Source organism: Protopterus annectens, chromosome 5.part0 (assembly GCF_019279795.1).
Source record: "Protopterus annectens isolate FY-2018-M chromosome 5.part0, PAN1.0, whole genome shotgun sequence".
Taxonomy (NCBI): domain Eukaryota; kingdom Metazoa; phylum Chordata; order Ceratodontiformes; family Protopteridae; genus Protopterus; species Protopterus annectens.
The window spans coordinates 481,863,338-481,876,018 of record NC_056735.1 but is presented as its reverse complement, the minus strand read 5'-3'; the positions used below and the strand labels follow the sequence as shown (position 1 = coordinate 481,876,018).

At 45.0% G+C, this 12,681-nt stretch overlaps 1 protein-coding gene across 1 annotated transcript in view; it reads left to right on the top strand.

The window, feature by feature from the left end:
• Window positions 1-12,681, top strand: part of CFAP47 (cilia and flagella associated protein 47) — a 7,413,452-nt gene that overhangs the window by 2,870,607 nt on the left and 4,530,164 nt on the right. Inside the window, exon 26 of the mRNA XM_044071840.1 lies at window positions 1,508-1,608. Within this exon, the coding sequence (XP_043927775.1) occupies window positions 1,508-1,608 (101 nt within the window). The remainder of the gene's footprint in view (window positions 1-1,507; window positions 1,609-12,681) is intronic.

The following is a 12,681-nucleotide window of genomic DNA, read 5'->3' as shown; positions in this document are numbered from 1 at the left end:
TGTATCTGTTTAGAAAAACCCTGCAGAAAATGGTGAAGAATATGTTATAACTGTGGTCATGCAAATAATTTAATATTGGAGTAACCAAGAAACTTTCATTGAAGTGACTATAGATATATAATAACATAAAAAATGAAACCTAGTAGAGGATTATAGGATCATAGAAGTTGCAAGGAAGTTAGCCATAAGGCCATTTCCACCTTGCCAACACCCACCCATAGGACTTGCCTCCATTTTCAAGGAGTATTATACCAATCATACCAGATATGAATTTATGAATACTCATTCAGTCTTCCCGAGCCGTTTTAAAATCTGCTTAACTTGGAGAGGAAATATATTCCATAGAAGGGGTAAGTCCTTAGTAAGAAATCTGTCCCTCCTCCTTGTGTTATTTGTTGGAATAGATATATATTTATCTCCCTAGTGTTAGCTGGACTATTAGATTGATGGCAGTATAATAGTCCTTGGACTACTGGATCCATTACAGCCCTATACACAAGGCACAGATCATATCCAAAGGGTCTTTATGAAACCAAGTATAGAGATAAGGCCTGCAGTCTTTCTTGGTAGTTCAGGTCTCTTAAGCCCATGATTGTTTTAGTTCTTTCCAACTGCTTGCTGTACTTAGTAAGGTACATCACAAGGGGGTCATTGTACTCTATGATGGGTCTTATTAGTGTGTTAGAATTTCCTTGGTATCCATCTAGAGTCATGCAACAAAGATAATAAAGAAACAGCACCATTGTGTAACTATGGAAGCTGTTATACCAAATAGTTGTAGAAATGTGTATATGGAATTTCATAGAATTATGTTTTATTATGAGGTTTATATGAAAGGTCTGCCAGTTAGTGTAGAGGATAAAGACTATGAGCTATTAATGAGTTGCTTATTTTACTCATTGTTGATTTTCTCAGCCTCTGTTTGTCTACTGTAACGTTTTGTGCAAGTCAGTTAACTGGACAGTGCTCTGGGATAATTGGAAAATAGAAGCTGTGAAAATCAAAAAGCAACCAGCACACTGAGTCAATGAACCCAAATGAATCCAAATTTTATTGAACCAACCAGAATCAGACTGATTTCAGCATTAAAGCCTTCATCACTGCATATCATAATGACAAACTTGAGCTGACTCATTGATGAATTAGTAAAGCTGGAAATAATATCTGTCACCAGTCACTCCTTATAGATGAATGACCCCATGTTAATTGATACCTTACAAATTTCTTATCCATATTAGCTCTGCTGTTGTTATGGCAAGTACCTCATATAAGTGTACTTTTTATATCATTACTACTTGTACATTGTTAAATGTAGAAAATTTGGAATTTTAATTTCGTAGCCAGAAGTAACCATGATATTATTTCCTGTTGATGAACATGTATTCAAATGTTCACTGATAGTGTTTAATTATGTTGCATTACAGTAATGAATGATCTTGTATATCAAATCAGCAGGTATATCTTTTGCATTTCCATGCATCTTACATTTGTTTTTATTGTCATTTAGGTACAAACTTCCATTTGCAGCAACAGCAGAAAACTGTATTCTCACTGTATATCCTTACTTAGCAGCTCATCACATGGACCAGCAAATTGTCTTGAAAAGTGGTAAGTAAAATAATAATAATGATAATAAAAATTTAGGGCTTGTTTCCAAAGTGAAAAGTTTCAGGGTTCTAGTAAGATGCTTTTTGTGGTCCAGTGTTTGATTCCTTTAGCCTCCATTTGCCTAGTTATTTGACTCTGAGCAAGTCACTTAACCAGACAGTGCTCCTCAGCTGAGTTTGAAAAAGGCCTATGTGATTCAGTGGTGTACCCGTGTTAACAATTACAAATACATAAATAAATAAATGATATGATTATTAGCAGACTGATTAAACTGCAAACAGAAGTAAAGCATCTCCTTTCATGCTATTTTTTTCTCTGTGGGGAGTTATGCTGTCAGACTCTCTCTCCATATATATTTCACTTTGGTATGATTTAGTAAGTATGCTTTGTAATTTACAGCTTTAGGATAATCACCTTTATTTCAGTGTGTTTAATTTGAGGTGAAACATTACATCTGAGTTCAGATCCAAACCTCAGCTCTGACTCGGCCACTTTCTAAAGATTCGAGGATTTGACTCAGGCTCTACCCTTAACCACAATGCCTCTGACCACTACAGGACCGCATATCTCATTTGCTGCTTTTCAAGATGGTCAGGATTGCAATTGCTCTAGCTCTTGTGGAGTATTGTGAGTAAACAGCTAACTTTTTTTTTGTTATCTTTATATAGATTTTCTTCTCTTTCTTATTTAACTAAGCCCCCTTACCCTCAGCAATTTTCTGTACTGAGTTTCCCTTTAGTATTTCTCTACTACCATTATTGGTAGTCCGTTCCTCTCTTTTACCCTTAGGTAATTTCTTATCATTACCATTGTTGGTAGTTGATACTTTTTCTCCTTTCAAAAAAAAGTAAAAACAAAATGAAAACTCCAGCAAAGCTAGAACTTCCACTGAGTGACCTTCCAAAGCTCTTGTATCAGAGGCACATGGGATATATGCAAATGATCCTTATGAACATCAGGTGGTTCAGCTAATTGGTGATTCTGAATGCCCATGACTTGTTTTGTCATTTTAATGGACAATTTCAGGCCAATGAAGCCAAACCCCACTAGCTGTGCTAGCTTGCCTTTTTGAAGTTTTGTATGTAATTTCAGATTGTCCTTTGTATTATTGTGCCAGCATGAATAGCTGTGATGTTGTTCATAGGTTGATACTAGGCTATCTGCCCTAGGGCATTTACAAGCCTAGCCAGAGTGTGTTTGGCTTTCGCCACCCTTCTTAGATTAGTTGACTGTGCCTCTGTATAGTAGGTCACAGAAGATAGCCCATTTAAGGTTAGTTTACCGTGCCTCTGTCTAGCAGTGACACAGAAGAGATCCCAGGGGTAAATGTATGATCTCCCATCCAAACATCAAGATTCTTCTTGAAGAGGGTCATTGAGGGGCTCTGTCTGACATGGATTGGGATTTTGTTCCAGAGTGAGGGGAGCCTCTGGGATATGAATCTGTCCCTCCAGCATGTTCTATTTATTTCTGTGCTGAGGTTTAAGTCACTGGAGCGTGTAGTTCTGATGGATTTGGATTTCTTGAGGTGGAGCATGTAAATTAATTCTGGGTTGGACATGGCTTTATACATCAGGCACAGATCGCCTCTGAGTAGGCGGTAAGCAACTGAGTAGAGCTGGAGTTTATTTAGCCTAACTGCATAGGGCATCTGTCTGAGTCCCTTGATCCTCTTGATGAGGTACTTTTGGGGTCTTTCTAGTTGTATCAGGTGTCGGGTAAGGTACATCCCAAATGGGGCATTGTATTAAATTATGGGCCTGATGAGTAGAGGGGCACAATGACCTCTCTTGATCTAGATGTGAGCCGCTTCATGATAAGGTGGGCTATATAGAATGTCTTTCTAACCACTTTGGCAATGTGATTGTCAAAGGAGAGGTTGCAGTCTACTTGGGTCCTCGAATCCTTAATTACTTCTTCCGTACTTAATGGATTACCACCTATGTGGTAATTTGTGGGCACTTTGTTTTTCCCAAAGGGGATGACTATGCACTTTTTGGCATTTAGCTTTAGGCCATGGCTCTGGCACCAGTTATCCATCTCTGTGAGACCTTTTTGGAGGATGCTTGTGTCAGCCGGCGAGTCGATTATGGCCCCCAGTTTGCAGTCATCTGCAAACTTTGTCAGCCATAGTCCTCCTGTGTTAGCCTGTACCTCAGAGAAATATATACCGAACAAGAGAGGTCCCAGGACTGAGCCTTGTGGGACACCACTTGTAACTGGTCTAGAGTCTGACATGGCACCTGCAATTCTGACCATGTGGGTTCTATCCCTAAGCCAGTTTGCAACCCATCTTGTGACATAGGGGTTGATATTTAAGCTGGTGAGCTTATTTATGATGCCCGAGTGGGGTATTGTGTCGAAGGCTTTTGCAAGGTCAAGGTAGGCTGTGTGGACTACCTTCCCTTCGTCTATGGCCTTGGTGACTGTTTCAAAGAAATTGACCAGGTTCAAGAGGCAAGATCTGCCCTTAACAAAGCCGAATTGGGTAGGATCCAGTGTTTGGAGGTTCCCAATGTCTTTGTTTATGAGTTCCATGATGATACGCTCCATAGCTTTGCAGACCAGGCTAGTTAGGCTTATAGGGAGATAGTTTCCGGGGTCCGTTGTGGCACCACCTTTATGGAGTGGGACCACTGTTGCTGTACGCCATTCTTTGGGTACATATCCTGTTGTAAGGTTGAGACTGAACAGTGATTTTTAGTGTGGGTTCAGTTCTTCTTGGAGCTCATGTAAAACACAGCCCGGGACACCGTCCGGTCCCACTGATGCTGTGTTTTTTGCTTTGGAGAGGGCAGCTCTCACCTGTGCATCTGTGATGTCAAGGCTACACTCTGTTGGGATAGTCATTTGCTCATTTGGGGGGAGGGGGGGGGGAGTTTGCACTGAACCTGTCTGCCAGGATGTTGGCAATGTCTGTGGGTTCAGTGTATTTTTTGTCATTTTGCACTGACTCAGAGCATATCTGGGAGTTTCCACCCAGGTTTCTGACATAACTAAAGAAAGCCTTGCGATTATCTTTAGCGTCTTGTGCAATTTTTCTTTCGAAGCTAGCTTTAGATGATTTTATGAGGGATCGTAGTTTCTTGTTAGCACTGATCAGAGTTGCCTTCCCTTTTAGGGATTTTGCTCTAATGTAGTAGCTTCCTCCTTCTGTTGTACAGCTTATTTATGGCTGGGGTCCACCAGACAGGTCTCCTGCCTTTGGAGGAGTGTGTCTTGGTTTTATTTGGGATAGCACGATCCATGCATTCCTGTAGGTATCCATAGAATGCGTTTGTAAAGGATTCTGCAGTTTGGGCCGTATTTTCCACTGTCCCTGGGGCTTTGAAGGATTCCACCTTGGTTTTGAGAAGTGGGAAGTTTGCTTTTGAGAAGTTTTTGACCGCGGTTTCCTTTGCTGGGGGTGGGGATGCGATATGGATGTCCATAGTGATTAATTTATGGTCAGATCTTACCAATGAGAGGTATACCTCTGGCATGGAACATAGAGTCCCCATGTTGGTGATGATCAGATCCAATATGTTTTCCCCTCTTGTGGGAGTGGTGACCAGTTGTTCCATAGCATTTGAGTTTATAAATTCTAGGAACCGTTGGGCTAGGGTGTTGGGGCTTGAGTAGTGCTCCCAGTGTATGTTTGGGTAGTTAAAATCACCCAATATAATGGTGTTTGGAGAGACCTTCATATTCTCCAGTGTCTTCAGGAAAGCCGAGTGGGGTTCCTGAGTTTGGGAGGGTGGTCTGTAGCAGGCTACAAACTGGAAGGCAGTTTTGCCCACTGTTAGTTGCACATGGATGGTGTCAGATGCTTTGTGCAGTGCCACTAGCCTGGAGGTATGGCTATCTTTGATGAATATGGATACTCCCCTTCCTCTTGTGGTTCGGTCCGAGTTTTGGGGCCGAAAAGCATGGTATGAGATATAGCCTGGTAGTGCTGGGGTGCTCTCGGGAGCCTTGAACCAGGTTTCTGTTACTGCACAGATATCGATATTCTCCATTATGAGGAGAGCCTCGAGTGTGTGCATCTTGAGGTTTAGACTTCTGGCGTTGAGCAGCATTACCCTTAGTTTCTTTTTCCTTGTGTTATCTAAGGAGGTGGGTTTGTCTTTTGAGCCTTGCCTAAAAAAGGCACTATGGGGGTGGCAAGAGCCTTGGCCAGTATTCAAAAACCCAGGGGTGACAGGTGCAAGCCGTCCCTAGCGAAGCAACGTGGCTTATCAAGCATGTCATACCAAGCTGACAGACACTGGATCCCCTTTGAGTGGCACCAATACTTTAGCCAATTGTTGAAATTGATCATTTTGTCTTTATACTGTGGTATCATTCTTGGTGAGGGTAAGATGCTACTCAAGGTCAGGGTCATACCGGCCTGGGCCACATGATCAGAGAGCTCCTCTATGTCTCTTTTCATGTAATCCAGGGAGGTACGTCTCAGGTCATTCACACCAGCATGGACAATGACGGAGTCATATTTGTACTTGCTTTGGAATGACCTGAGTGCTTGTGTTATGTGGCGGATCCTGGCACCTGACAGGCAGCTTACAGTGACCTTCTCCTTGTTCAGCCTGGTGAGAGGGACGTCAGTGTGTCTGACAATAGAGTCACCTATTACAAGTGTATTAGATGTGTTGTTTAGCCTTAAGGGTTGTGACTGTGTGGCACACTGACTTTGTAAACTATGTGATATGTTGGTATTGTTGTGGGGTAGCAGTTGCTTGGATGTCTGCTTTGGAGGTCTCTGTTGCTTGGGCAGATTTTTATTTAGAGCCTCCGAGTATGTTTTTGTGTGTTTATGTGTTTGGTTTGCTGTTGCGATAGGTCTATGTGAGACTGGATTTGTGGTGTGTGTGATTACCTTCTCTTCCAGACTGGCCATGCCAGTACTATGTTGAGAGAACTCAGCCTCCAGTTTGGCTATATAGTTGCATCTCTCACATATATTTGAGCTTGTTGGGAAGAGGAGAGGGTGGTCTGTGTACATAAGGCAGTTGTAACATTGCCTCAAGATTCCCATATTCACCAGCTGGACTGGAGAGTAAACTTGAAACTGACTTTTGGACATGCCAGAATAGTATAAGGAATTACTTTTTGACTTGATCAAAAAGGACCAATAGGGAGCCAAGTACTTAAAGGGAGTATAAGAGGGTGTAGTGCTTTAGTTTATTAGTGCTTACTTATAAGACACTTATCCTAGTTACTGCTGGGTTTTAGAAGGAAAATAGAGTGCTTATTTTGAGATTTGGAACAGTTCTAAGGGAAAAAGTGAAGAGCAGACTTTGTGGAGCTGGGAATAGTTTAAACCTGATTAAAACGCGCAAAAGAGGGTTTTAAGAGAGGGGGATCAAGGAGTTTGGAATTGAGGCAAAATGGCCAATAAAACTACAGTATGTTAAGTTGTCAATCTCGCCTTCATTCTTGCTGGATGGGTTCGGAGCCGATCCTCGGCTCCGACTCAGCACTTGCTAAGCTCGAGAGCTAATTTTACCAGCTCGAGGCAACCCTATATCCCATGATGCAAGGCAGAGATTACCCAGATCTCGTTTGCCGCTTTGCTAACGAGGTGCCTTCTTTTACCAGCTCTAGGTAAGTGAACAGTTTTTGAGACTTTTCGTCTACCCCCCCCTTTAAATTTATATATATATATATATTTGTGTTTTGTTAACGACTTCTTTAGCCCTATTCCCATCAGTGTTCCCTTTTTTTTGAGTAAATTATTCCCTTTTCCCTAGTTAGGCCTTAGGCCTTCCCCTCCCTAAATTTTTTCCTGTCAGGGATTGTTTGTGTATGACTGTGTGTTATCCCTGTTTATTTTAAATTGTTGGACTGAGTGTTTTTCTGTGTGTATGTGTGTTACTGTTGTGTTTCCTCGACACAGTTATGTCGAAGGACACTAAGGTCTCAGGCTTCAAAAAGTGTGACTCGTGCTGTCAGAAGATGTCTCTGACAGACGGTCACACTTCTTGTGTTTATTGCCTGGGACCTTTGCACCTGCAGGACTCTTGTGCTATCTGTCATGCTTTCAGCCCAAGAGTCCTGCAGGAGCGAAAAAATAAGCTGATATTAAGGGGCTTATTAAAGCCCGAGAGCTCCCCGACTAAGTCGGCACCGGGGAAGCCCTCGAAACCTGTTAAGCCTTCGGCTCAGACTTCCAAGCCGTCGGCTTCAGGTTCATCCTCACCAGGTTCGAGATCGGCTCCGGCCGGAGCCGATCCTTCCATACCAGTCTCAGTATCGGCTCCATCCGGCACCGATACTGTCAAATCCAGACACTCAGTGTCGGCTCCGGATGGAGCCGACATATCTTCGGCTACGATGGCTCCATTGATCTCAAAAAAGAGATCTCGATCTCCTTCAGTGGAATCGATACATTCGGCTCTGAGATCACCCTTGCTCTCGGAGCGGAGCCATCGGAGCCATTCTTCTCGGTCATCGATCACGACCTCGAGAGAGTGGTGAGTAGACTATTAAAGTCTCAGGCATTGGCCCAAATACTCCATAGCCCATCTCAACAGACGGTGCTATCTCACATCCACCGAACATTCCTCCTTCGACTCTCTTACAGAGCTCGGAGCCAGAGCTCCTTGGAACCGGCACCATTGTGACTTCGGAGCCGATACCACCCCTTTCGGCTCCGTCGTCCTCGGCTCCGATTTCCTCCTTGAGACCTTCATTGGAGGGATCCGGGCATCTGGTCTCTCTCGTCGGCTCCGAGGGGGCGAGTGGCATCGGACCCTTGTCCGACCCCATTCTCCCTCTCGGAGCTTCGACGTTGGTGAGCTCGGCCCCGACATCTGCCTCGGAGCCTTCCCTCTTGGTGAGGCATTGGCCCAAATACTCCATAGCCCATCTCAACAGACGGTACTATCTCACATCCACCGAACATTCCTCCTTCGACTCTCTTACAGAGCTCGGAGCCGGAGCTCCTTGGAACCGGCACCATTGTGACTTCGGAGCCGATACCACCCCTTTCGGCTCCGTCGTCCTCGGCTCCAATTTCCTCCTTGAGACCTTCATTGGAGGGATCCGGGCATCTGGTCTCTCTCGTCGGCTCCGAGGGGGCGAGTGGCATCGGACCCTTGTCCGACCCCATTCTCCCTCTCGGAGCTTCGACGTTGGTGAGCTCGGCCCCGACATCTGCCTCGGAGCCTTCCCTCTTGGTGAGGCCTGGGGTTCCTATCTCTTCGGAGCGGGAACTTTCTGGTCTTTCTGACGGGGGAGCCTTCGAGGTGATGAGGAGTGTACTAGCCCCTGGGCTTAGTCAATGGACAGTTCCATCAGCTCCTCCCACTATAGTGCCTGCTGACGTCTCTTCCCACTCTCTTGCTCCTGGACCCAGAGATCCAACACCTCAGGTTTCCCCATTGGGAATATCTTCCTCTTCCGAGGCTTCTCCTGATCCATCAGGGGAACCCCCGCATAAGAGGACATGTAAGAGGAAACATCTAGACTCCCCTGAGTCTACTACATCAGATACTGACTTGGATGAGTCGGAGGGATCCCCAAGGTCCTCCTCTGAGGATGTCTCATTTTCAGACATCCTTGAAATCCTTAAGCAGAGGGGGAACTGGCCCTCCCGTAATCCTTACGAGGATGAGTCAGTATACCTGGAGGCGTTCGGATCTCGACCCTCCACCTCCTGGGTGTCTCCGCCTATCGACCCTCTCATGGAGGTAGTGGCTCAGAAGGCGTGGATGGCTCTGGATTCGGTGGAACCTATCCCTAGGAGACCTTCAAAATTTATTACGGCCCCACAAGATAGACAATATTTAACAGAGGGTGTCCCGGTTGATGCCATGGTGGTGGCTGCTGCCACCAAGAAGGAATTAGCTGATCCTTCAGTACCTGTCCATCCTCCTAACAAGGATTCTAGGACTATGGACAGGTACGGTAAGCGGATTTTTTCTTCAGCGACTTTTGCCATGAGATCGCTGAACTACTTATGCCACTTCACCTGCCTTCAAAGAGATGTTCTTAAAGAGTTGGGAGAAGTTTTACAGGATCCGTCAGCTGCTGGGTCTCAGGATAAGATTAGCTCACAGCTAGGAATCCTTAACTCCATTGCTAACTCCTCCATGTGGCTCATTTCTTATGCAGCCGATGGAGCGAGTAGGGCGGCAGGCACAGGAGTGGCTTTAAGGCGTCAGTCCTGGATGCGGCTTTGTAATTTTGCAGACCCCATCAAGGCGTCTTTCACAAACTCCCCCTTTGATGGCTTGACCTTGTTCGGTCCCCAAGTGAAAGACACTTTAACTAGATGCGAACAAGATGGCAAGACTCTTTCTGCCATAGGAGTCTGTTTCTCCACCCCTTCTAGACCTTACCCCAAAGGACAGAAGGGAGGGAAAATGTGGTTCTGCAAATCTCAAGGAGTCACGCCTGATGCACAAAGTCAGTTTACCCCCAGAGGCAGAGGGGGTAACAATAATAGACGCCACCCTAGGGGCAGAGGTGGTCCGCAGAATCAGGGTAGCAGAGAGCCTTTTTCTGACAAACCCTTCCAGCATTCCTGAGATGTTGCCAGATTGTCCGCCTTCGGAGGCAGTCGGGGGAAAATTATCGCTGTACCCAATAGCCTAGCTTTCCCTTTCTCAAGACAAATGGGTACAGTCAATTATATCCGAGGGTTACAAAATTCCCTTTATTCAAACCCCAATTCAACAAAAGGGAACCCTTTCAGACATTCCACCCGGTCTAAGGGAACTAGCAGTGCTAGAAATATCAAAACTGCTAGTAAAAAGAGCCATCCAGGCAATCCCAGCAGACCAAATAGGATCCGGAATCTACTCAAGGTTCTTTTTAGTTCCAAAAAAGACAGGGGACGAGACCAATATTAGATCTGAGCAAACTCAACAAGTTTGTAAAGAAATCAAGATTCCGGATGGTCACGCTTCAGTCCATTCTGCCCTTTCTGGGCAAGGACAATTGGATGTGCTTGATAGATCTTCAGGATGCGTACTATCACATAAAAATTCACAGACACTCCAGAAGATTTCTCCGCTTTTGGCTGGGGACCAGTCACTTCCATTTCAGAGCCCTGCCCTTTGGACTCAGTACAGCCCCCAGAGTGTTCACCAAATGTATGGCAGTGGTTGCGGCTCACCTGAGACGTCAAGGATTCCAGGTGTTTCCGTATCTAGACAACTGGCTCCTCTCTGCCACCACCAGGCATCAGCTTCTCCAAGCCAGAAATTACACCATTCACACTTGCAGAGGGCTAGGAATTTCTATAAATTTAGAATAATCTGCCTTGTTGCCTTGTCAGTCTATTACTTTTATAGGCGCAAGATTGGACACTGTACAACTTTCAGCAAGGTTAACAGACCAAAGGATCTTGGACATTCAAAGACACGTCCAGATGATTCTTTTCAGCAACAAAATTCAGGCCAGATTTGCTCTGAAAGTGCTGAGTCTTATGGCGACCGCCATAACACTTCTTCCCCTCACCCGCTTTTACATGCGTTTTCTACAATGGATGCTATTCACCCAATGGTCTTTTCAAAACTTCCCATGCGTCACGAGATCATAGTAACTCCAACTTGCAAAAGACATCTGACTTGGTGGATATCGTCCCCTCAAATCCATCAAGGCAGACCATTTGTTCCTCTTGCTCCAGTTGCCATGGTTACATCGGACGCCTCCCTGATCGGGTGGGGGGGGCATTATCAGGGCAGAATGGTCCATGGCACTTGGCAACCTTTCGAGTACCATCTGCACATAAATGTTCTGGAGATGAGAGCAGTGCTTTTAACCTTGCAAGCCCTCAACGACTCTCTTCCCCTGGGAACTATTGCAGTCCAAATGGACAATATGTCCGTAGTGTGGTATATAAACAAACAGGGCAGAACCAAGTCCTATCCACTGTGTCGAGAGGCTGTCAGACTTTGGCAATGGGCAATCTCCTCTCACCAGTTTCTGATAGCAACGCACATCCCCGGGAAATCCAACATCATAGCGGACAGATTGAGCAGAGCTATTCTCATGCCTCATGAGTGGTCTCTCAAACAGTGACGGAAGAGATTTTTTCAGAAGTGGGGCCTTCCTTGCTGCGACCTTTTCGCTACACCTCAAAACAGCAAATGCCCAGACTTCTTCTCTCTCTTCCCCCTTCCAGGCCATCCCCCCAGAGACGCTCTAACCCAAGATTGGCCCTGGGGACTTCTTTATGCCTTTCCCCCTTTTCCGCTGATACCTCAGCTAATTCAGAAAGCAACCGCCTTGAGAGCCAAGTTGATTCTCATTGCCCCTTATTGGCCTCGACAGATATGGTTTCCGTTCCTACATCATTACCTCTTGGTACAGCCATGGCATCTGGACCCGGTTCCAGATCTTCTGAGCAACCAGTCGGGTCAACTGCACCAATCCATACCTTCTCTCAACCTCACTGCTTGGTTGCTCCACTTCCATCCTTAGCCAGGCTTCCTATGATTTCTAATCCTGTACGGGATATCATAGTAGCGTCCCTAAAATCTTCTACCAGAAAGATCTACACTAGTAAATGGCGGCTTTCTCTTTCTTGGCAAAAGCTAGGAACATAGACCCTATACTGCTCCAATTCATTTGGTATTGGACTTCCTAGCTGACATTTTTCATTCAGGATCCTCTTCTTCCACAGTGAAAGTTCAACTGGCAGCCATTTCAAATTTTCATATAGGCTTTTTGGACCGCAACATTATGTCACATAAACTTTGAAAGGCATTCCTTTGAGGTATCTTTTATTGAAACCTCCGATTAGAGACCCCCACCACAGTGGGATCTAAATTTAATTTTAACATCCTTGATTCTTCCCCGCTCGAACCTGCAGCTGCCTGTTCTTTGAATTTGCTTTCCTGGAAGACACTTTTCTAGTTGCCATTACTTCTGCCAGGAGAGTATCCGAACTTCATGCTCTCTGTATTCGCCTCCCTATCTAATATTCCACAAAGACAGGGTATCTCTAAGGACTAATCCATCTTTCTTACCAAAGGTGGCATCGCAGACTAACCTAAATCAATCCATTGATGTTCCAGTATTTTTCCGAATTATTCTGATATAGCTGAACAAAAGTTACATTATCTCGATGTTCACCGCCAGCTC